The sequence below is a fragment of the Anguilla anguilla genome, chromosome 14, assembly GCF_013347855.1.
Source record: "Anguilla anguilla isolate fAngAng1 chromosome 14, fAngAng1.pri, whole genome shotgun sequence".
Lineage (NCBI taxonomy): Eukaryota > Metazoa > Chordata > Actinopteri > Anguilliformes > Anguillidae > Anguilla > Anguilla anguilla.
The window spans coordinates 8,847,304-8,871,455 of NC_049214.1; the positions used below are offsets into that span (position 1 = coordinate 8,847,304).

General features: G+C 38.6%; 1 protein-coding gene across 2 annotated transcripts in view; it reads right to left on the reverse strand.

Annotated features, from left to right (window-relative positions):
* Positions 1-540: 540 nt before the first annotated feature.
* map1b (microtubule-associated protein 1B) overlaps positions 541-24,152 on the reverse strand; it is a 28,870-nt gene continuing 5,258 nt past the window's right edge. The window contains exons 3-8 of one of the 2 annotated variants that reach the window (XM_035391523.1): positions 11,711-11,793; positions 10,562-10,702; positions 6,909-10,443; positions 4,455-6,803; positions 3,826-4,064; positions 541-3,513 (exon numbers count right to left, since the gene is read on the reverse strand). In XM_035391523.1, the coding sequence (XP_035247414.1) occupies positions 3,358-3,513; positions 3,826-4,064; positions 4,455-6,803; positions 6,909-10,443; positions 10,562-10,702; positions 11,711-11,793 (6,503 nt within the window). In that variant the 3' untranslated portion in view covers positions 541-3,357. Of the gene's footprint in view, positions 3,514-3,825; positions 4,065-4,454; positions 10,444-10,561; positions 10,703-11,710; positions 11,794-24,152 lie in introns of both variants that reach the window. The other variant, XM_035391521.1, reaches the window with a different exon arrangement.

Sequence of the window (24,152 nt, forward strand, 5' to 3'; positions counted from 1 at the left end):
TACTTAATTATATATCTTTTACATATCTTTTATATATGTATTTTATGTACATTTACAACATGGCTTAATTAATGTAATACTCTAGACAGATTTCCATTTGCCATGACATAATATAAAGTCCCATGTGAGCCGCATCTGGTCATGTTGCAGTTATTTGTTTACGATGCAGTGAGAAGTGATCTGTGATTTCTAATTTGGCCAGCTATTCAGTGAGTGGTGAGTTTTTTTTTTTTAAAGAGAAAAAAGAGGCACATTTGAAATCCATAATGAAAAATTGAAAATATGTTATAGAATTTTCATTCTTAAGACAGTGTTTCAGTACCATCCATTGGTTAAAGATGTATTTATGTTGTCCTGGCTACCCAGTGATTTATTCAAAATCAATTGTGTCATCATTCATATGACATGTTCATGGTAGCCTGTCTGTAGACCTGTTTCACTGGATCAGTCTAAAACTGAGTCAGTATGCAGCAAACACATGACAGACACACATATTTAGTAGTGGAAACGACCAACATGGATAAATGAATTCCACACAAATTCTTTTCCCCTCTTTTTTAATAGTACTTCCCTTTACATCAAATGCCTCAGTGGGAGGAGATATTGCACACAAATATCATAAAAGCACTAAGTAATACTTTTACTGGAAACTAGCCTCTACATTATGACTTGGAAAAGGATAGGAAGGATTACAAGACGTATACCATACACAGCTGCAGACAGACATTAACAATCACCCAGGAGGAGAAAGAATAAGAGGAAAGGTCAAGACTTCTGCAGTTTGTCTGTTAGCAGTGATGTGACTGGATGCTCATGCATGTGGTTAGAGGTACTGTTGCAAGCTGTTGTGTCACTCTTGTGTCAGGTCCAGTGTACTGAAGAGGCGATGATACCAGTATTGAAAGTCCAAGTTGTTTTGTCGATGGAATATTATGCTGCAACTAATATTCAGAGTTTTTCCTGTAGTGAAATGTTCAGTATTTAACAATGTCATTTCAGTTGTTTGTTACGGTCTGCAATTATGTTTGTTGAGATCATGGATCTGCAAATCCTTGTGTAAATATATATATATATTTTTTTATATATATATATATAAAATGAAGAGTTCAGTTATAATCCCATAGCATACACACACTGATGCATCTCCCCACGCCATCAGCAAGTTTAAATTAAGCTCTGCTATATCTGACAAGGCTTTATAATGACAATGATGTTCAATGTTTATGAAGGATACAGTTCGGCGGTTACATAGAGCAACTGAGAGTTCTGGCAAAAAGGGTTTGCAGTTAACTGAAGAACAGCGTCCAAAGATGCAGGCACTATTTTGGACACGGTGGATCATGTTTTATGTTGTAATAATGATCACCACTTGCCGTGTACAAGACTTATGATAGCTGTAGTTCTGATAATAGCCAGTGAATGAGTTCCTTGTATTATAGCTTTACAATGGCCCTGTTTTTTATTTACTTTTGGCTGGCAGTTCCAGTCTTCCCCGCATTAAAAAAAGAAATGTTCAGTATTTTACATTGCACATGCAAATCCATCCAAACCATTCACCCTGCCACAAAGTTATTTATAATTATAGTACAGTTTGAAAAGAAAAAGTCCAAAGGTTTGGAAATCATATCACTTCATAAACAAAGCCAAATGCACCACATTCAAGTTTTTTCCCTCTGACATTATGAGAAAAGAAAATTTAATGATACCCACTAGATTAAGATTTAACTATCAGATGAATTGGGGAAATTACATTTAAAAACCTATTTCATTATGTGTTGCCTATAGAGCAGAACTGCACATAAAAAGCAGCTTAAAAATCCCTCTCTGTTCAAGGCATTGATGGATCAAAATACTTTTTTGAATATGATTTTTTTCTCCAACAAATTAAATAAAAACAGAATTGAATGCAGTCCAAAAGTAGTGAAAAACATAAATGAAATCATAAATCATTTAAAAATGAAATGAGGCTTCACTGTGGTAAGACAGTTATCTGGGAACTGAAATATAGCTGTAGGCTTCAATACTGCTAATATTTATTGCAATGCTAATGTATGCCTTGGGTGGACTTTCTTTCCGCTGAAAAAGTATACCCACCAGTGTACTCATACAGTGTATAAGAATAAGACTATGGTAGAGTTATTCTTATGCACTGGGCAGAAGAGATAGGTGAAGTCTTACTGTATAGTGAGATGTTCTTAATTATGTTTTCTAATCTTAATTCATTTTGAATGGCCACATTTTAGTGCACTAATGAAAAGCAGAACTCCTGCTTAGCAAGCAATAGAAAATCATTTGTTCTGCTCTAAGTGCCATTAAGTTCACAAAGTAATTAAAACCCAGCAAGGTTATAGTGATCAAATATGGTAAATGGTCTCATCTCCAAGCTGTTAAATTATATTCCATAGGGTCCCTCAATCAGCTAAGAATATTTTACCTCGCTCAAATGTCATGGTTGTAGTACACACACAATACACATACACAGAGCTGTTCCAGTATCTTGAAGATAATTCCTTGATGGTGGGCAATTGACGTTGACTATCATTCCAATTATTTCAACTCATGCGCCTGCTGTTTCTCTATATCCATTACGTGCATAAAGTATCTTATACATTCAGGTAACATTCTAAGGCAGAAAATGTGTACACCATTATCTTTTGGTTTATGCTTTAGGGCAAAAGCCAATATTAATGAATACTTTTGTCTACATAGGTTTTAGTGCTCTTTGATATGTAGGATGCTGTCAACTCCAGTTTGACATCCTAAATGGATGTACACAGTAGGAATAGTTGCTGGTACTTTGGTATTCCAGCAGCCTCTTCTGTAGATGCAGGATTACAGTATTATAGATTATACTTAAGCACTTTATTATAGAGAGGTTTGAAAGAGGGGGCGGGGGTGGCATAGAACCCTTCTAGCAATTATATTTCTCTGTTTCTACCACTGTTATCAGTGCTAATTAGCATTGTGTAATGATCACTATTTCATCTATTCTGACATTCCCTTTTCTGGAAAACAAAAACGTTTGCACACACCATTCTAGGCCTATGGACATGCTTCATGATTGGGGTTTGTAGTATTATACTAACAGTCTATAGAAAGGGTTTCAAATTTTCATTATATATATTTTTTTTTTAAACAATGTAACTTCAAATAATTACTGGTGGTTTGGGGAATGTGCCTTAGTTATAAAGTATGTTTGCCTTAGCTGAGTACATTGTATCAGCATGTTTATAGATTTCATTTTAAATATTTTTACCCTTGATTCACAGTTTTTTTTTTTGTATTTCCATGTTTTACACTGAGGATTTTGCAAGTTAAAGCACTGCGTCTGTGCAATGTGGTTATGGAGATTATGAATTACAACTCAATCTTACACGCAGGGAAGGACTCATCTTGCATGACCACTGTGCTACTACTGGCCAGCACCATGATGTTGAGATCCTGCTGCTTCTCGTGGGTCTCCTGGTACCAGTCCCTCATTACCTCTGAGTCGTGGGTTGGGATCAGAGTGACCTGTCAGTGGAAAGAGTCACAATTCAGAGATAAAGAGTAAACACCTACCATTTCACCAAACAAGTCAATTGAATGCCCCCTCGTTGAATGCCCCCTCACAACCTTCAGGGTAACCTTGTTATGTAGCCAGGTCTATTAGATGCATGATTTGCTATATTGTTTAGCTCACAATCTCAGAATGGGTTGATATTTCTCACCCCTGTCAGCTTTATGCTTACTTTTTTGCAAATGCATATCACAGACATACCCCTTGACTTCAAGAATAGTTCTGTTTGCTGTAAGATCACTAGATCACATAGCTCGGTGTCATACCTGCATGTTATTGCCCCACTGAGATTTTCCCTCCAGAAGAGAGTCCAGGACAGCCTTGCTGGGCTCCTGTGCAGCCAGGTCATTACCACTCACAACGTAGTAAGACGACCTCACCCGCTTGAAGAACTCAGCATCAACATTCTTAGCGCTGCAGTGGTTTGGTATGTATACCATGTCCAGGTACATTGGGGGGCAGTCAGGGATGGACATCCCTCCAGTGGTCTTACCACTGCCAGAGCCTTCAATCCAGAAAAACAGTCAAAAAAAAGTTTCATGAAAAAAATCATGATTTATGCAGAATGTAAAAGCAAGGACAGCAATCACAGGACTCATATAGCCCCAGTATCAAAAAATGATTAGCAGTTTACCATAACGCTTATGGTAGGTTTACAGTCATGTAGAGATGGGGAGCTCTGGCACTAGCTATTTTACTTTTCTACTAAGGAACATAGAAAATAAGAGCAGTAACTCAGATAAAATTACAGCCAAACTGTGTAAAAAGAGGAACAAATACAGGCCATAAAAACAAATGTGTTTTACCTCTATCAGGCCTACAGACATGTACATAAAACCTCTGCTAAATAATAATCTTGCTTTATATAAATCACTCCATAAAGTGTTGGGATTACCTGATGTAGCAGTTTTTGCACCCTTTGAGGCAGAGGTATTTGATGCATTTTTGGCATCTTTTCCCTCTCCGCCAACATTCACATTCAACTTAGATGCTGAGGGTTCTTTCTTCTTTGGAGATGAAACCTTTGAAAATTTGTCTGACGAGTCCTTACCAGCACTTGTTTTTGTAATGCCACTCTTTTTTGCTGGCGAGGAAGTCTTAGACTTCATTCCTAGTTTTTTCTTCTTAGTTTTTTCACTGCCCTCTTTCTTTGAAGGTTTTGACAAGTTTTGATCAGCTATCATGGCTTCTGGATCAACCATGCATACGTCAGGATGGGGTGGAGAGGGTGCAGAATCACGGAGGGTGACTGGAGAAGGGTCTGCATGCCTGTATGTCAAGGTCCTGTCCGTTGGAAGAGTTTCAGAGTCATCTTCAGAGTCAATGTTTGCATCAGCAGTGATGGAGGGGCATTCCTCTGTCCCAGGGGGTACATCTGAATCTGTCTGAGAAGGAGCAGAGTCACTGATTGAAGTGGGTGGGGTTTCATCACACTGCCTAGCATGGTGTTTCCCACCAGGTGGTGGAGGCCCTCCCCCAGACTTAGCTAATGGTTTTTCTTCTTCCAGAGTATTCTCCTGATTGATGTAGAATTCAAGAGGGCTTGGGTTTATGAAGGAAGGTGACAGCTCTGTTTTAGGGTGCCGGTATTCACAAGAGGTAACCAAGCATAAATCAACATCCGTTCTAGATTGTGGAGAGGGACTCTTTTTAGAATAATCTGGGTCTCTGGAGCCACCTGCGCACTTCTGGTCTTCTTGTTCGTCCCTCTTTAGTTCTTCACTTTGAGAAAAACTGGATTCAAACGCTTGTGAGAAAGATGCCGATGATGATTGTGAAGGTGCACTAAACTTGTCCTGAAAGTCAGACAATTTGGATGAAAGTGGTAAATATGAAGGAGATGGAATCTTAGGACTCACCGGGGATTTAGACTGACCAGTGGACTCCTCACACAGAAATGGATTAGTCCCTGATACCTGAGACACAAATTCTGTTTTCTGTGAAAAGCAAGAATAGGAAGACATTGAAAAAGGAGGAGATCCTGCTTCTGGAAGGGATGGTGACTTGTCATGTATTTCTTTAGCTTCATTGTCTTTCAATGATTGCCCATTGTGGTCAACAGAACTTTCACTGCTAAATAACATATCTGTTGATGGTGGTGAGCCGCTAAAGGGGCTTGCTTTTGGACTTGGAGTCTTTTCCAGATTTTGAGTGGACTCCATGCATTTAATTGACACATTATCAGGACCTACCCCTGATGAGTCAGAAGAGAGAGGAGAATGAGTGACGGATGAAATTTTGGGAGTGGCAGGGGACTTATCCAGTTGCTGTATAGTTTCCTCAGCTTTCAACATTAAACTTTCTGGGGAAGCTGAGCTTTTAATGGAACATGGAGACGTTTTACTGGGGTCTGTGACATTGAATTGGTCCTCCTCTTTAAATGGCGTGGAAATCTGGGATGGTGTATTAACAGATGGGGTGGACTGGGAGCCATCTGAAGGAGAAGCCAAAGCAGCCTGAGAAGAGTCATTCTCTATGAAAAGAATGGTCTCCACTGAAGACACAGATTTCTTATCAAGTCTTTCAGAAGGACTGTAATCAACCTCTGTTGGACCATTCTCAGTAATATGTTGGCTTTCCCTAGCTACTGGATGTTCTGGAGACTGTTTGCTGAAGTCAAGCGCTAAAGAGTGAGCAGGGGACTCTTGATCTAACTCCATTGACATTGTGGACTGTTCAGGAGACCTAGGCTCCTGCATGGAGCTCATTCTTGATTTTGCTATTTTGGGTGAGAAATCTGGAGAAATTGACATTGGCCTGGGGCTCTCTTCTTTAGATGGTGAGACTTCTGTTTCCTGGAATGTTATTTTAGTCTGACCCACAGACACAGAAAGGGAGTCATCTACCTCTGTTGAGTGTGGGGAGCCTACCTCAGCGTGTAATGATGGGGAGACATCATCTGTTGTTGGCTCAGGGAATGAACTAGTAGCAAGTGAAGCAGTTGAAGCAGATGCAATATGAGAAAATGTATCCTCTGCTACAACTTCATCCACTGGAGTGCCTGATTTTTCAGAGGTTCCTTCTGATATGGACATTTTACTATCCTCTTTAAATGCTCCAGTGGAGCTGGAGTCTACTAATACAGGTGACAGATCACTTGTTACTTTCCCTGATTCCTCTCCTTTTTCTTGTGTGCCGCTCTGGACACAACTGTCATCTTTATCCATTCCTTGTCTTAAATCTGAGGACTCCTGCTCAGGCTGTGGAGTTGTGGGTGAGGCTGAGGTGCTGTCAGCTAAGGGACTTTGGACACAACTGTCATCTTTATCCATTCCTTGTCTTAAATCTGAGGACTCCTGCTCAGGCTGTGGAGTTGTGGGTGAGGTTGAGGTGCTGTCAGCTAAGGGACTTTGAGACTGTTCTGATGTCTTCTTGTCATCGCTCACCTCTGAAGGGGACTGAGGCAGCTCGAAGTGTTGCTTTCCATCTGCATTTGGAAAACCCTCTGTTGGAGATGACTCTCCCAGTGGTGGTGGACTACGAAGAGGAGAAAGAACCTTCTCAATGGGTGATGCATAATCTGGGACAGGCTCATCCATTGGACTGACTCTAGAGGGAGATTCCTCTTTGTCACTGGTAACTTCCACAATGATTGGTCCATGGACTTTGACAGAAGTCTCAGGTGGTAGTGTACTTGCCTTTTCATCAACAGGTGACTGATAATATGGTGTATGGCCAGGACTTCCAGGAGCGGACTGAGTAGAAGAGGCACCCTCCAATGTCTTATCATCTGGACTGTTTGTAGTCTCCACTTCCTGTGTTCCAGAAAGAGTTGTTCCTAATTCAATTGGTGCAGCTATAGCAGTTGGTGTTAAGTCCAAATTTACACTGTGATCACTGGTAGGTGTCCTAACAAGTGGTGAAGGTGGACTTGGACTAAGACTTGTTGTATCAAGGCTGAATTTTTCTGGTGTGTCCAGCGTTAATCTGTATCCTCCCTCTTTCTCTTTTGACATGGCATCTTCAGAAGGAAGCTGTCTGCAGGATTTGTCCTCTTCTAATGATGATGGTGGAGACAGTGTAGAGGCTGACACATGATAATCCATGCCTTCCGTGGCATCGCTTTTCGAATGATCAGATTCTGGGGTGTCTTGAAGTGGAGAAAGCTTTGATCTGTCAAAAATACTTGATGGCACAGCCCCTCCAAGCCTAGCATAGTCCTGAGAGGGTGACTCAGTTTCGTCATTGGTGGTTTCATCACTCATAATATCTCTTGGTGTTGACATTTCATCCATTGGTGTTGGAACACTTGAAATCTCAAGAGTAGATTGGGTGTGGCCGGATGTGGCAGTATATTCCTCAAGTGGCTCATCTCGATTCTCTTCATCTGATGCTGCTTCACTCTCAGAGGCATCTGGAAGGGCTTCATTTTGAATCAAGGCATGTTCAGCTGAAAGAAAATGAGGTTCAGACATCTTTGGCAGGAAGTCACTTTCTTTCAAAGCTGTTGTGCCTTCTTCAATTTCATCGTCTGTTACTTCATCTTTATCTTTCCCAGAAGTTTCCAAGTCATCTCTTTCTTTGGAACCCAGACTATCTTTTGATTGTTTGCCTTCTTGCAGGTCCTCTTCTTTGCTGCCTAACAAGTCATCCTGTGTTTCTTTCCTTTCATCCTGATCTTGCTGTTCATCCACATCTTCAGTCTCTCCTTTTTCTTCATAGTCTCCAGTTTCTGATGATTCCTCCAATCCAGTGCCTTCATCTTCAAATTTCTCATTAGCATCAGCACTGGTTTTTCCTTTAGGCTCCAGTTCATCTGGGGTTACTCCACTGTCCCCTTCAGCTTCAGTAGTTGTTATTCCTTCATCCAGAGATGCCACTTGTTCCTCGACCTTAGAGGGCTCTTTACATAGGACCACTTCCTCATGCTGTATCATATGAGTAGGCGCTGTATCTTCCTGCTTAGTCTGAGGCATAGTCCCATCATCTTCTACAATCCCATCTGCTTTAAGTTCTTCAAAGTCTTTTGTGAGATCTTCAGGAGATGACATTAATGATCTTTCAGCTTCAATTGCCTCTGCAATGCAAGCTGCTGCAGCTGCACTAACAGCAACAGCGGCACCAGCAGCACCAGCACTAAGTGTGGCTTCACTGGGCTTCGATTCTTTTTTAGAGCTTTTTATCTTTCCCTTATCTTTGGATTTTCCTGGACTACTAATATCTTTCTTTGATGAGTCTTCCTTCTTCAGCACTTTCGGTTTTAGCACAGGCTTTTTGGAATCTGCCTGGGTAGTAGTTTTCTTTAATTCCTTAGAGGGCTTCTTTACATCTTTGTCATCTTTCTTTAGTTCTTTCTTACCTTCTTTTGCTGGAGAATCTTTTCCTACATCCTTTTTAGTTTCTTTTTTTGCATCTTTCTTGGGCTCTTCCTTCTTTACCTTTTCTTCTTTTTTAATCTTTTCATCTTTCTTCATGATCAGCTTCTCTTCTTTCTTTGCCACTTCCTTCTTTGCTTCTTTTTCTTCATTTTTCTTTTCAGTGGTTTTCTTGACTTCTTTTTTAACTACCTTTTCCTTAGCTGCTTTTGTTTTGATCTCTTTCTTTTTCTCAGAGGTTTCGGTTTTTTGTATTTCCTCTGGCTTTGCCTTAGCGTCTGTCTCAGTAGTCTTTGCCTTTTCCTTCTTCATGGGAGGTTTCTCTTTTTTCTCAAGTTTTTGAGTCTTTTCTTGGGCTACCTCTGAGTCTGTTTTTGCTTTCTCTGGTGCTTCTTCCTTGGATTCCTTTCTGACTCCTCGACTAGATGATGGCTTTGAGGTTGATTTTAGACTTTCCTTGCTATCGGTTTTGTGCTTTAGTTTTGCTTGCTTCAGTGTTGGTGCCAAATCTGAAGATAACTCTTTCTGGGTCACAATAGGCTGTTTCAAGAAATCTAAATTTTTTAGCTTCTCCAAGCCTTCAAGAATATTATATTGTGTCGCATTGCCAGGAAACAGGACACGAACAATCTTTTCAGAGGGGTTAGCTGGATGCCACACCATCAATGATGAAATGGAGGTTAAATAAGACACCGGCATCTCTGACTCTTTTCCATTTGGAAGCAACACTGAAGCCTTGTCTTTCTCACTACCAGTCCACTGTTTCATAAAGTACTGCAACTCTTTGCTGTTTTTTGCTGGGTTCAGAACATACATCTCCAATTTCCCAACACCCATTTTCTGAAATAAAATAATAGGGTCTATGGCATTTCCAACAGGCCTCTGAAGAGTTACAGGTTTTATAGACAACTTGTTCAAGTATTGCAGGGTGAAGGCAGCCTCCTCAATGTTCCTTCTCACTCTGTAGTTGGGCTCTGGGTTTTCAAGGTTTTCAGGAATATTAAGAAACACAACTCCAAGATCTGGGGAGATGAGATTTTTCATCCAGTCACTGTTGGCTGTGGAACCCTGGGACAGCTCCTCCTCTTGTTCGGCTATTTTCCGTTGTAGCAAGCTGTTGATCCCAGGCAAGTTGTCATCTCCAATGTGTGTCAGCAGAACGGAGTCTACTCTGTCAAGATGCCTGACCAGTTTCCAAAAGCAGGACTTACGGTCAGAACCCCCATTGATTAGCATGTTGAATCCATTGACCGCAAATAAGGCAGAGTCTCCTCGACCACCCGGGAAGATGTAGCAGCATGGCTTCGAAAGCTTTAGAAATCCACCAGAGGTTGGAGGCTCTAACATGTCAAAAGGCGATGGGATTTCCACAGACTCTGACAGATATTCAGTAAACTCTGAGAGGCCTTCCATTTCTGGCAGTATTAAGGCAGAGCTCAAGTTCATATGGATGAAGTCCTGTAGGTTGTGTTTGTCCAGATTTGAGTTTTTCCAGTCACCTTCCTCGGGGCAGAATAAAGTGAGGTTTGCTTTGTTCGCTGGATGTGTAGTGCTGAGCAGTTCCCCAATCTGTTGAAGAAATTATATCTTAGGAATGCACCAGTCCATGTAATTCTATGGATGCCATTGTAATATGCACCATAGAATTTCAGAGTGTTCTGACAATACATTTTTTTCAGCCACCCACCTCTTGATCAGTGAAGATGTCAATGAATTTTGGGAATGAGAAGGACCCAGACTGAAGAATGAGCTCCCCTGTGTTTTCGAAACATTGTCCTGATAGTACGAGTAGTTTGTGCCTTGCAGTGTCTGAGATCATCAGCCGAACCTGTAAATAAAGGAAGAGGTAACAGAGTAGATCATTCTCAAATTGTTTTCTCAGACGATGAAACACCTTGTACAATTTGAAAGTATCAATCAGTAAAAATGCATAATAAAAAAATATAATCCTAAATTTCTGCTTCATACTTAATAAAGAAAGAAAGAAAGAAAGAAATAAATAAATAAATAAATAAATAAATAAGCCCATACCGCTTGTTAGAATAGGGAAATATTTCCAGTTTTATGTTTATAATGAATCATTGGAAAATCAAGACAAGTGGAATAGCTCTGCATTTAAATGTTTCACAGGATTCTTCAGGTATAACATATGATTATAACCTTAGTACTGCTTGCACTAATATGTTGCATGTAATACTCCCACGTGTAGAATAAATCTAAACAAACTATAACCTTGAGCCTTGGCAGCCTGAAACATGCAAACCTACATGGGTGTGTGATATTATTTTGAATACAGAGCACAAGTGGTGGCTGCTCATGAATTAATTAGCATTCCATCATGTTTTCAGGGGAAAATACATTAGTTACACTTTAATATAGCCCTTTTCACAAATTTACAAATTTTGGGACAAGGAACCCAAGAGTACTTTGACAAATGCACTCCTATTTGGCACAAGTGAATATTGTTTACCAAAAATAATAATTTTGCTTTTTAAAAGTTGTTTTGACTATCTTCGGTACCCAATTGGCTCTTTAAAACCCAATTAAATTATTTGGACTGAGTATGTGTATTTGCTTGTTTTTATTTACATTTTATTACATACAGAAAACAATACTGCAGTGATTTACGAACTAGCAGTCTGCAGTGTATTTTTGTAACAGCATTCCTTAGAAATTAATTCAATGAATTAAAAAAAAACAGAATATGACCATTGGCTAGTAAATGTGCATACTGTGACTATTCTTGTTGGGTGGGTGGGTGTCATTGCTGATGAGAAATGAATTTTAATTATCAGTACAGCAGTCAGAAAGGCTGGGCTCTCAGAGAAACACTTACCTCAGTACTGACAGCCTCATCTGAGGGATTGATAAGTACCACTGTCTCCAGGACATTGCTTTTGTGGTGCAGAATTTTCTGACCTTAAATAAAGAGAGAGAAAAAAGAACGGCATTATATAATTCTTGCTTGTAAAATATTAGGAAAGATGTTTATATTTTACATTTGTGAAGAGTTAGAACTTTTTTTTTCTTAAAGATTAAATAAATATTAAGTATATGTCACATATTCATTTGAATACTTACTCACCATGTGCTTTATAATACACAAGGTTTATAATATCCTGTAATGGCATACAGTAGGTAACATATAACTTTGGCATAGGTAACATTACATGACTACCTGGACTTGACACTTGCCACTGAGCAAACCACAATGTACTACATTGAATTTATTTAAAACCAATAACAAGCAATAACATAAATACAAGTAAATCAATCGCTCTGTGTCAAAGGGACAAATGTAACATATGTGTATTGTAATTCTATATGTGATTATATAGATTGCATCAAATATGTAATGAATAACAACAAATACTATACAGAAAATCTCTCAACATTCCTTTCACTTAAGCACACCTTCCAAGACCTCACTGGCCATGGTTGTAACAATGCTCAAATGCTCAAAGAATTTAATAAAGGCTTAAAATAAATCAAAATACTCATTTCAACAGACAACATCTTAGGATTTTCCTCCCAAGCACAGTTTACCCCTTTCTCTCCATAATTTCTCTCCAAAGCTTTACCGTGGCATTTTGTGTGAGAAGCAGCACTGTAACTGAATGAAGTGAAAGACCTTTTTTTTTTGCCAGCAGTGTCTCACTTGGCTGACCTATGCAAACAGACGTGTCAGCAGTCTGAGGCCTGGAGAACGCTCCAAGCACATTATTCTTCATGCACACATCCAATTACCAGCCTGCCACCAGTCAGCCATCAGTCAGGACAATGAGGCTCGGAGTAGAAGAGCATGAGCAGAAACTGACATTACCGTTGCCATATTAACCACCTTTTTTTATTTAACCAATTAAATGCTGTGTTATTAAATATTCCACATGGAAAGATTACCCTGAACAAGGCGGTTTTCACTTTAATATTACCTAAGATATTTACGTGCTGGTATTCTATTTGCGTGTTGTCTCATTTCTTCCTCAGATATTATTTACTTAACTGTGGTGTTCATTTGGACAGTCAATCAAATAATTTCATATATCTGGTCTAAATTTGACAAACGGTTAATTTGGTCAAGAAATAAATTGTGTATACTTCCTGTTTTATCTGATTCATCAAATTATTGCTTAGACAGCAATATTTCAAATTCAGCATTTTTTTTGCCTCTTTGGAAACAGCTTCTGCTTCCTTTAATTCCATGAATGTTGCCTGCCTGTAGTTACATTATGCTTATCTATATAATTGGTACCTTAAGTATTTGCAGTGTAGAGTAAATTTATGCAAGTAAATGTATGCAGTAGTTGTGTACTTAGAAATACATCATTTTGATTGTTGAATTAATATTTCTATAATAAGTGCAGGATATATTTTTGATCCTAATTTGGAATATAATTTCATAAATGCATTTAAGGCTGCTTACATACAGCAAAGGCACCGTAGGGAATTGTGCATTTACCATAAATACTCAGCTCCAAATGCATTAGTGGACACAGCAAAATGCTGGTTACTCCCAAATGAGAAATCATTTCATACTCAATGCTCACTGCTTGGCTAGTTCCTACAGCCTGCGCAATTCACAGCTTTACAGCTTACTGCTTCTGTAATGCACATTCAAAAAAACTAATGAGGGGAAACACTGGAAGTGAAAATGATAAATGGTTAACCATTCCTCAGAATTCTAACCTCGGTTCTTGGACTGAATTGATACCTATTATGTCTCTATAATTTCCATGACATTTAAATTCCACTGCATTCAAGATAGACATTCTATAAAAAGACATTTTGTCTCTCTTTATTATAACATGCATAGGGTCATTTGTTGGTATTGCGTGGTATTAGTCACTATTGTATTATTCTGCTGCAGAGTGGACTGACTGAGAGGATAATTGTAGTATTATTATCCACTTGCTGTTTCTCCATTTTGTAAGACTAACCCAGCTAAAAAGGTGTCATTTCACTCCTCTGTGCATCTACCCAAATGGCAATGCCTCATTAGGCAAATTCTAATTTAGTCTATTTTAGACTGAGGTGAAAATGCTTCATACAATTACAGAAATCTGACATTTGGTATTTTACGAAGTCATGATTTTATTTGTGTTCAGCCTGATTTGATTTTACAATATGGAGCAGTCAGGGCCATTTTATGTGCTTGAATCTGTTGTTGCAAATTATACCTCTAATTTAAGTAAACAATGATTTGCAACAATGCTTATTAACTTCAGTCCAACGTTAATTTTTAGTTAATTTTTTTTTCTGCATTCTGAAGAGTCCCCAACAGTGCATTGTGGGGATGGAAGCATGGATTTGTTATTGGCATGCTGAATAATACTAATCACTATCAAAATGATACGTTTTCTTACAATACGAAGATAGTAGAATACGACAATACATTCAGTAACTGTTTAATACTGTAATGAAGAACAGTGAGCATCCATTCTGATTTTCATCATCCATAACTAAAAAGGAACTGAGCAAATGATTTTTGCAATAAAGGCCCATGCCCTGATAACAGTCCTACAATAATCTCTCCAGCTTGTGCACAGTGCACACCTGTGTTACATAGCACTGTAATGTTGCCATCTTTACCAAAGCCTAAACACAAAAATGCATGTCACAGTAGGCAAACCTGCAAATCAAATTATAGTACAGACTATTTATTGGTTGCAGTGTATGTATGATGGCAAAAAAAGGTTTTCAATGAACATGGTCTTGCCAGTAAATCATAGTACCTCTTGCTAATCCTGACCTCAAATGGACATAATATGTCAATATGATCAATGTCCTAAATGTTAATGTTAAAAATAATCTCTCTTCCAACAATGCACATTGCCAAAGCTCAGTATTATTCACATATCTATTTCAGGACTACACATATTAGTGTGTACTGTTGTCTTAATAAAGCCCCACATTGTGTGTTTGCATCAGTTTCAACAGAAATGTGCATATGCAAACTTAAATATATAATAATATAATAATATTACTGCAAATGTATTTCATTCCCTAAGATGGCTGAATATTGCCATTGTGAATCTAAAGAACACATTTCAGGACTGCTGTATCCAATTATTGGTGAGCTGCCTGTTAACATACCATGACTGGATTCATAAAGTGTTTTCAAAACAGTATGTTAACTTAATTTCCTTTCCCATTTGGGGCTATCTCAATATTAGACTGTCAAAATGATTAATGGGCTCATCTAGTATTAACACTAAAACAGCTGCAATATCATATTGTATTGTCTTTGCACATAATACACCAGGAGAGGAAACCACAACGCATAACCAGTGTTCCTTCTGTACTGTTATTTCAAGCCTGACTGTGTTTTATGATACAACGTTGGCATACTGAAAACATTATTTGATAATACTGTAAACAGTTTAGCATTACACAGTGAATACCTTTTATCACTATAATCCAACATTTTTGTTCTTCACTTCTACAAATTTGCTGGTACCTAACTAAGGTAGAAACAATGTGGTAAGAAACAACTGACCACAGTGTGGCCATTAATTATGAGAAGCATCCTTCTCTGGGGAGATCAATGGGAGAATTAGGAATTCTGACAATGATCCCAGTTTAAACAACTGATTTTTTTTAAATTTCAAAACAATGTGGAAGAGCAAGATATCCATCACAAAAATGACCCAGTCAACAAGATGGTGAAGTGGAAATTATAGAAATAATGTTGATTAATCACTAGTTTAATATTACATTAGATTCATTATTAGTGAAATCAGTGACTAGATGATTAATGATTAAGCTTATTATATTTTATATATATGCTATATAACACATTATTTACACTGTTTAGTTGTACTGTATATGTATTCACTGTAGTACACAGCTGAAGGCCTATGACCAGTTTATCTGAGCCATCTCTGCCCTCCCTTTATGTGATGACCCAGTTGTTTCTTTACCATATAAAAAGGAATTGTGATCTTTTCTCTGAGGAAAAGCTCACTTCCTGCTTGTTAGCATTTACACCGATGTTTCTCCCAAAATACAACCCTTATGATAACCTTTGAGGATTAATTTGAATTATTCACAGTTTTTGACAATTTATGTCTTTCTATCTAATGAAAATTTAATAGTTTGATTACACTCATTTTTATCTTACCAAGAGGTCTCTGACTCTCAATCTCACTCTACATCAGTAAGCACCAAAGACCACCTGACACACTGTACTCTTAATGAGATGGCAGAAAATCCCCTTCTTCCCTCCAAAGGGGAAAGGAAGCTAAGCTTGCCTCTGTAGGCATCATCTGAGTGCCCTGCATCGCCCATCGCCTCTGCTTTTGTTCCCCCAGATGAACTGATGACACTGCTCACTGTGGCTAGTCTGGAGAAGCCCTTTCAGTGTCACCTGACCAGCCGTGAGTCACTGCACATTGTTGGGGTCCAGCTTTCAAAGCCTCTGAAAATGAGCTCAGCACCCGCACTGCGCATTGTGTGGCAGGCGGGATCCAAATGGCACACGTCTTACTCCCTCACACCATGGCGAGAGGCCTCGGGCCCCATCTGCCCGCTTCCATGCGTCTGGGTCAACTGCTTTTTGGTTGCCCTGGTACGGCGCTGCAGTATTCGGTGCGACCACCCGTGGCGCACACCATGAGGGCAGCGCTTAGCACCTGCCATTCTCCTGAACACATGACAAGGCAAACTTTCACTTTATTCATAAAATGTGGCACTATTTGTCTTTAATTCTGTGGCTTTTATGGTTTTTTGTCCTGAAAATAAACACAGCGGCTGTAATTTATTTTACATTCCACTGGGAAAATGGTCTCCTCCCAAAAATAAATAAATAAATTACTAAATAATATTTTTTTTTTTACAAAAACATAAAGTACTCACCAGTCAGATAATTGGATAATCAGGTAATTGAGATATGAGGAACTCACAAGAACAGAAGAGCTATACCATACTGGTTACAAATGTATGAAATGGACAACTACTTTTAAGCATGACTGAAGTTCTTGCTGGTGTTCAGAATATCTCTTCATTTTTTGCTTAGCTGTCAATAAGCTGTCCATCACCTGGCCCTTTTCCAAGCACAGACATGATGGTTACTGATTTCAGCTTGTGTCAGTCAGCTTGTGTCTGGGTTGAGGCCCACAGGGGGTTGCATATCCCTGTGAGTGCACTATGAAGTGCATTTAGAGGACAGGACTATGCTGCTACATTCATTTTGGTCTGACCTGCATATCCATAGGGTTGTTTTAGGAGATCAAGATAGAAACACGCCTTTGTAGTTCCTATAAAGGGATAAGGGGAGTCCTGTAAACAAGAGGACATGGACAGTCAGCATGATCTGAGCATCTACCATAAACAATAGTATCGATTCAATTACAATCCACCAACAATGCCATACCAGTGGGTGACATTCACTGGAGAATGAATATATCCAATACGTACAATCTACTTGTTTATTACATGACAAAACAAAGAATGGCCACTTAATCACTTGAATGACCAGACACAAGTGTTTTTGAATGGAATCCTCGTAAAGCTAATTACAGTCACCTGGCCTATTTACGGTTTATTTTCAAATTCATTGAAAATCGCTTCTTTATCAGTGAAAAATAAGAATGCTTTGTGTACAATCAAATGTTTTCAGAAAAATTAAGAAATACAGATATGCTTTTACCTGTAGTTAATTCTTGTAACCATGCAGAGATAGCACAGCTCAGTTATGCCTCTCAACTCAACTAAAACAAATATCCTGTGTCTAAATCCCTACAGGTTAGTCTGAGCTCCACAGCACAATCCGTCCCCTACCATGTTACTGCTGCACCAATGCAGTTCTCTACAATTGATAATATATGGGTTGTGGAGCTACTATTTGATCACATATCTGTTGTGATTTTCTTCTATGTTTTCTTGCCTGATCATGCTCACTTATGCATTTCCAAAAAAATGTTGAATGAGGTATCTTTATGTTTACTAGCATGCCACACTGTTCCAGAATTCATTTCATTTTATATCAGGGTGAGCTCCTCTTGTTTGTGGCAGCCAATGTCCATGTTGGGATTTCACAGTGAAGGCAACTCAGCTGTTTATAGAGGAAAATACTGGTCTTCTTGTCTATGGGTAATGCTTCATTCAGGCTAGTTTTACTTTTAATCTGTTAGTGAAATAAAATGTTTATTTTCATACAAAACAGGAAAGAACTCACCAGTACCCTGAATGATTATGAATGGGATCCTTTGAATACACATTGAGAGTCCAGGTTCTCAAAGAACATTGTATATTTTCCTTGTAAAAATAAATACCCAAAATAATGCCCTGTGACTTTGTGAAATAATTCTCTTAACATACAAAGGACAATTTTTCTGTTTCATTATTAATCTTGACAAAATTAAGAACATCATCAGTAAAGTCATTGTAAATCATAAATGCACCATCCATTGTGTGTCTGTGCATATTTAGTGTATGTGTGTGTGTGTTCATAAAATGAATAGGATAGTACCTCTTTACTTTTAGCATGTCAGTGTTCCTTCTTTAATATAAGAGTTAAATGCAGTAAGCTCTCTTAAATTGGTATTTGAATATTCTATTCTGTCTTCCACCCGCTCTGTCTGTAAAGAAAAATCTATACATATTATATTGCCATCACTAATGGCCTCACTTACTGTGGGGCACCCTCTGTGATTGATTGCTCAACGGCACAGTGGAGGTCTGCACTTCCTGAGTTCATTGAAAAGCCCTGCCATGTGGTGATGGATGACCTCTCATTTGTCAGATGGAATATACAATCATGTCTGTGCTGTCACAATAAACCAATACACCTCTTCCAGTTTATACCAGGACAACCCCTCTCTCATCTGCAGAAACCAACAGATACTGTGTCCCTATTTGACATATTTCAGTGTATGTCCCCTTATCTACATAGGATCTTAGCACACACCGATATCTTTACAATTCTCTGCGTACATTCACGCCTACACCAAAGACATTGGAAGGATATCACAACTCTCTCAATCCCCCATGAATTATTTGGATTCGTTGTGTAAAAAGCACAGTTGAAACACTGCCCATTCAGCACCCACTGTTCCTTTAATCAATGTATGCTGCGAATCAAGCTGCCCTCTCAAAGTGGTGCATTGATGACTCTTATCAAGATGGTCGCTTTGCACATAAAAGGCAATGACACTGAACAGCTATTGAGCGACAAGGTCAGGGACTCCTAGGACACCTTAAATCACCTTCATTCCTTTGGGTCTATAAGAGCCAACAGTGCACAGCTGTGGCTTGGAGTGCATTACATATTCAGCTGGACATCAGCTGATAAAAATCACACAGCTGCTGTTACACAAAGTTTCACCATCACAGGGTGTCACTGTCAAATTGCTGCTACATTACTGCAGCAGACAACATTGACTATTAGCAGGCTTACAGTAACCTCCGCATTAATGCAATCACTGTACCTCCAGATAAATGTGGTGACAGCCTTGTAACGTAGTCCAAATACTGCATGTATGCACTTCATGCATTTAGTGGATGGTTCTTGTATCATAAAATGAATGGTTTGTTGCTGTTAATGATGAATAATTTATTGGATTGCAAATATGTTCAAGGTTCACAGTTACATTTTTAAGCAGTGTATATGTAAACAACTTTCACCTACTGTATTCACTTCAGTGAATATTTTAACACACGTGTGTCTTTTGGCAAGAGAAATGGACATTATAACAGGGGCAAATGATGCATTTTACATTACATTAATTTCACCAGCTATGTATCAACTGTGAATGATTAAATATTTTCTTGTGTATTTGTTGCCTTTTGAAAAAGAATTAACACCTGTAGGGCCCTGATTGCAGCGCTACAAGATTTCTGAACTGCATTGAATTCAATAGGATTAGAGGGAACCGATACAGCAAAACAGGCTCAGTCTAATCTTTGAATGTGCTTGTTAAAATGACTAGTGTCATCAAAAAGAATCCATTCGCTGTTAACTGGGCTTTCCTTTGGGTGGCTATCAATAAATGGCCTCATCTGAGAACGAGGCAACACTAATTAGTGTCTCCTGATAAAAATGGCTGACAAAGCATTTTGTTCATTAGGTGGTATAGATTTTTCCCTTCAATTATCAATGTGATTACACCATATGAATAGAACTGGAAAAAAAGCTGAAAGCTCCACCATGACAATACAATAAACACAGCTTAGGACAGGGTCGCTTTCAACTTAAATCTAAAAAATGCAAAAAAATATGAAAGCCAGTGGGCTGGGCTTCCTGTGCAGCAGGTCACAGGTGCTGAATCAAGAAAAGAAACTGCTATTGCAACATGAGGCAGGAAACACTCTGCTGACTGCTGTCTTGGTCATAGCAGCACACAGGTCTCCTACAGTTGAAGGAATTGTCCTACAAGTTGAGTCTTTTGGCCATTTAACTAAAAACATGTGGATCTTTTCTGAATGTAGTTAAATAGATCATAGGAAATTGTGTAACTTTGTGTAAAAAATATATATATGACATTGACTTTGCGCACCAACGCATTATCATGCAGTTGTTTCACTACATCTCAAGTTAATTCCAACAGACATTTACTTACCTTTTCAAGCCATACATCACAAATAGGAAAAGCATTCCTTGGTGTGATAATGGATTTAACTCCAGGGAGTTTTTGAAAAGGAGTAAACATTATGATTTATGGATGCCCATCAGCTCACTGCTTCAGTCTAAGTAAAGCACATAACTGCATATAGTTAGTCAGGCAGGATGACTGAACCCAGGGCCGTTTATCACTAGCTCTTGCAAATGATGCATGACCACATTCAGGTGAGGTTCTGCTAGCCTTCAGAGTGGATTTTAGCATGTAAAAATGAACAAATAATGAAGCTAACTGAGATGTAGCTACTGTTAAGCCATGCTGTACCCAACATTCATGGCTCTCAATTCAATGCCAAACGTCTTGTCAGAATTTACACTTAACTTTTCATTTTCATTAAGGTACAAAGCCTATTTTAGATCAAGGATTTAGATCATATTTCAGATTACGACCTATAATAACTCATTCAAACGGAAGCATTTAAAGAGTTTATACAAGTACAACAGAAACCAAATGTACTCCATTAAAATTAAGTACTCTACCAGAGTTGACATTAGAGAACATTGCTGTGCCTGTTTGTTATCCCTACCCTCATTGTAATGAACAGGGACATGTACATGCAACCATGAAACACACACAGCTAGGACAAATCAAATACAATCATTGGCATTAATTACTTTTAATGGATTATTTTATATAATCATTCCAATATGAATCAATTTCCTGTCTTTTGAAGACTCTCCTCATACTCACATGACTACAACATTGTCAACTGAAGATTGATGCCTCCCAATTCCAATGACTGATGATTATATGATTCCTTCCTTCGGTTATATTGGAAGTGCAAATGAAACTGATCCACCTCAAGCACTCTGTCACTTTGTGCTGACCTAGCTCTATGGCTCACAGAAGGTATCAATTTACATTACAAATGTGCCCAGACAGCCAAACACCATACTGCAAATAATGTAAAATATATTGTTTTGAAGCAAAAACAAGACTTTGGTAAAACAAATAATTGCATCAGATAACAGTCTATACTTTTGGGCATTATTATGACTATATACACTTTTCCCTCAATATAATTTTAATAGTAAATATTTCCACATGTAGTGAAAAAGCAGACTAAACAATGGGACTCTTCTCCATGTGCAATCTTTGAATCACATCAGTGTTCATACCAGCTGCTCCTACTTGCTCTACCTCAATTCTTTTCATCTGTTCCCTTGAGTAAATGTCAGGTGGGAGTGTGCTGGAGATATCTTCTCCTTGGCATGACTAATACCAAATTACTGTTTCTGAATCCCCGTGAACTTAATGCAATTCTGTGAGGGAGTGGGGAATTTAGGAGACCAAATGCGACAGAGCAGGGATTCTTTAAGCTATCCACCTGGACAGAATAACCACGAAGTCTCGTGAGACAAACGGATAGGGGGAAAATAAACGAAAAAAAAAATACTCCTAGGGGAGACTATCCCAAAGAAAAAGCTTTAGTAACCCAAGTACAGGGTGAAGAAACAAAGGCTTAAGGAATATTGAGAAATAACAACCAAAACAAGTATGAAAAAATTGGTGAACATGAGAACTAAGTAAACAGCCCTCGCACAGCAGACTGCCAAAAGAACCACTAGAGAGTTGTAGAAAAGAGAAATGATAGTAGTTAGTAGTGCTAACTATGTAGCCTACAATCCAATAACCTCTAAGTTCAGTAACTCTCCGGGTATATTTATTTAAAAAAAAAAAAAAAGGCCGCAGAAGAGGAACTGATCTAGTACTGAACGACACACTATACCACTTACCAAACAGACTGAGTTACCGGCTTTCGTGTAACGCACATGACACTAAAGCAAAGCTATTCGCTTTGCTAGGGGTTTAAATAGACGCCACCAGGTGCAAATCGTAAGATATTTGCACGCGTATAACAATCAAGGAAATTAAGACAACTAAAAGACCGTAATAACTAAAGAAATGGCGAAAAAAAAAACTATGGCCGTAGTGAATGAAAGAATGACGCTGCTAGAAAATAAATGGTGTAAACACCCCAAAACGATGACACAATTCCACAATGTGATTTTGGATCTGAAGACATCAGAGCCATTTTAATAAAACTGTCATGAATTGATAAGGATTTTGGGAAATATGCTACATAACAGGGGTACATAATAAAAAATGAATAAACATTACAGTTCCAGCAATTGAATTCCTCAATATGTCTGACCTAAATTTGTTCATTTATATTTGAATGAAAACATGAAAAAATACCTACTGTTCCAGTGTTTTTTTTTTGTTTTTTTAAAACTGCATTCAGATTCAGAAAATGATTCCTATGTCATGTCATCTCTGGCATATGATGCACTATTACAAAAACAATAAAAAATAAAAAATAGCCCAATAAAAATCATCAGTTCAGGCTTGTTATAGGACATCATGCTGGTGTATGTCTCAGTTAACATTACCACAATACACAGTGTGCCTTGTTGCATGTTATAAGATAAATAATATTAACATGATTTAATCATAATTTCATAAATTTCAGAAGCTATATTTAAGAATGTATCGATGGGATTTTAGTCAAGCTGTTGGTACTCTTGTCAACATTTAATAAATAAAAATGTACTACTGGCAAGCATCGGTATAGGTGCACCCTAAACTAAAAATTTCCTTATGTAAAAACACAGAGATGACAGAGCAGATGGAAAGAGACCGATAGATTTGTGGTACTGCCAGTGTGTATTAGGCATGCCTGACGTCCCCGCTAAGGACTGTATTACTGGCAGTGCTGGAACAGCCTTCCCCTGGGAGGCTCAAATCTATGGTTGCAGAACCACTGTGGAGTGCTCTGAGGATAAGACCAGCTATGTGCCTTAATCCCATTGCTGCTAATGAACATTAGGTTACCAGGAACCATTGCAAAAAACACATGGACTCTCACTCCTGCAATGACAAATAAAAACCCAAATAAAATTTAAAAAATCCATGTCACTATATTTTGATGTACATATTCACATAATATTTTGATGTACATATTCACATATAAAGGTCAACTCACAAGTCACAGATATCAGATGGGATATGAAGGAACGTATGCTTCTGCCAACATAAGGATGACTCATCATGCATATGAAGATCTACTAAAAGCCCCAATGAAACAATACTGTGGCTCTTGTTTTTTTGTTCTACTCAATCTTCACTGGCTACCGAGTTTTAAATTAGACTGTTCATGTTTCATTTCTGAAAACTGCTATAAAGAGGCACTGACAAAGCAAAGCCACATTACATGTTATGACAATGGTGTTCACACAGCAGACAGTACAGTGCTGTGTGTGTCTTCAGAGCAGATACTGTATTTTCCCCTGCATCCCTGCATCCTCTGACAGAAAGACAGAGACGCAAACAGGGATGCCTCTGCTAATTGCCCAGGTCTCTGCTCTGAGCCGTCACAAGGCAACCACGTCCAAACGAGAAGAACTCAAGGGCAGAATCAGCCGAGCATCCAATGTAAGAAATAATCCTGCAGAGGATGTCAGAGGTTTACAGCAGAGGTTTCAGATGTACACGGTGGCACTGCCCCCCTCCATTGTCATGTGCAGCCAGGAGGGTAATCGCTCAGTGAAGATTAACTTTCATTTATGTCTGGCTCCGCCAAGCAATAACTTGATCTCCAGCTGGGCAGCCATTTATCTAGAATGAGTGCATCTCCAAAAATTGCAGTAAATTTGCAGT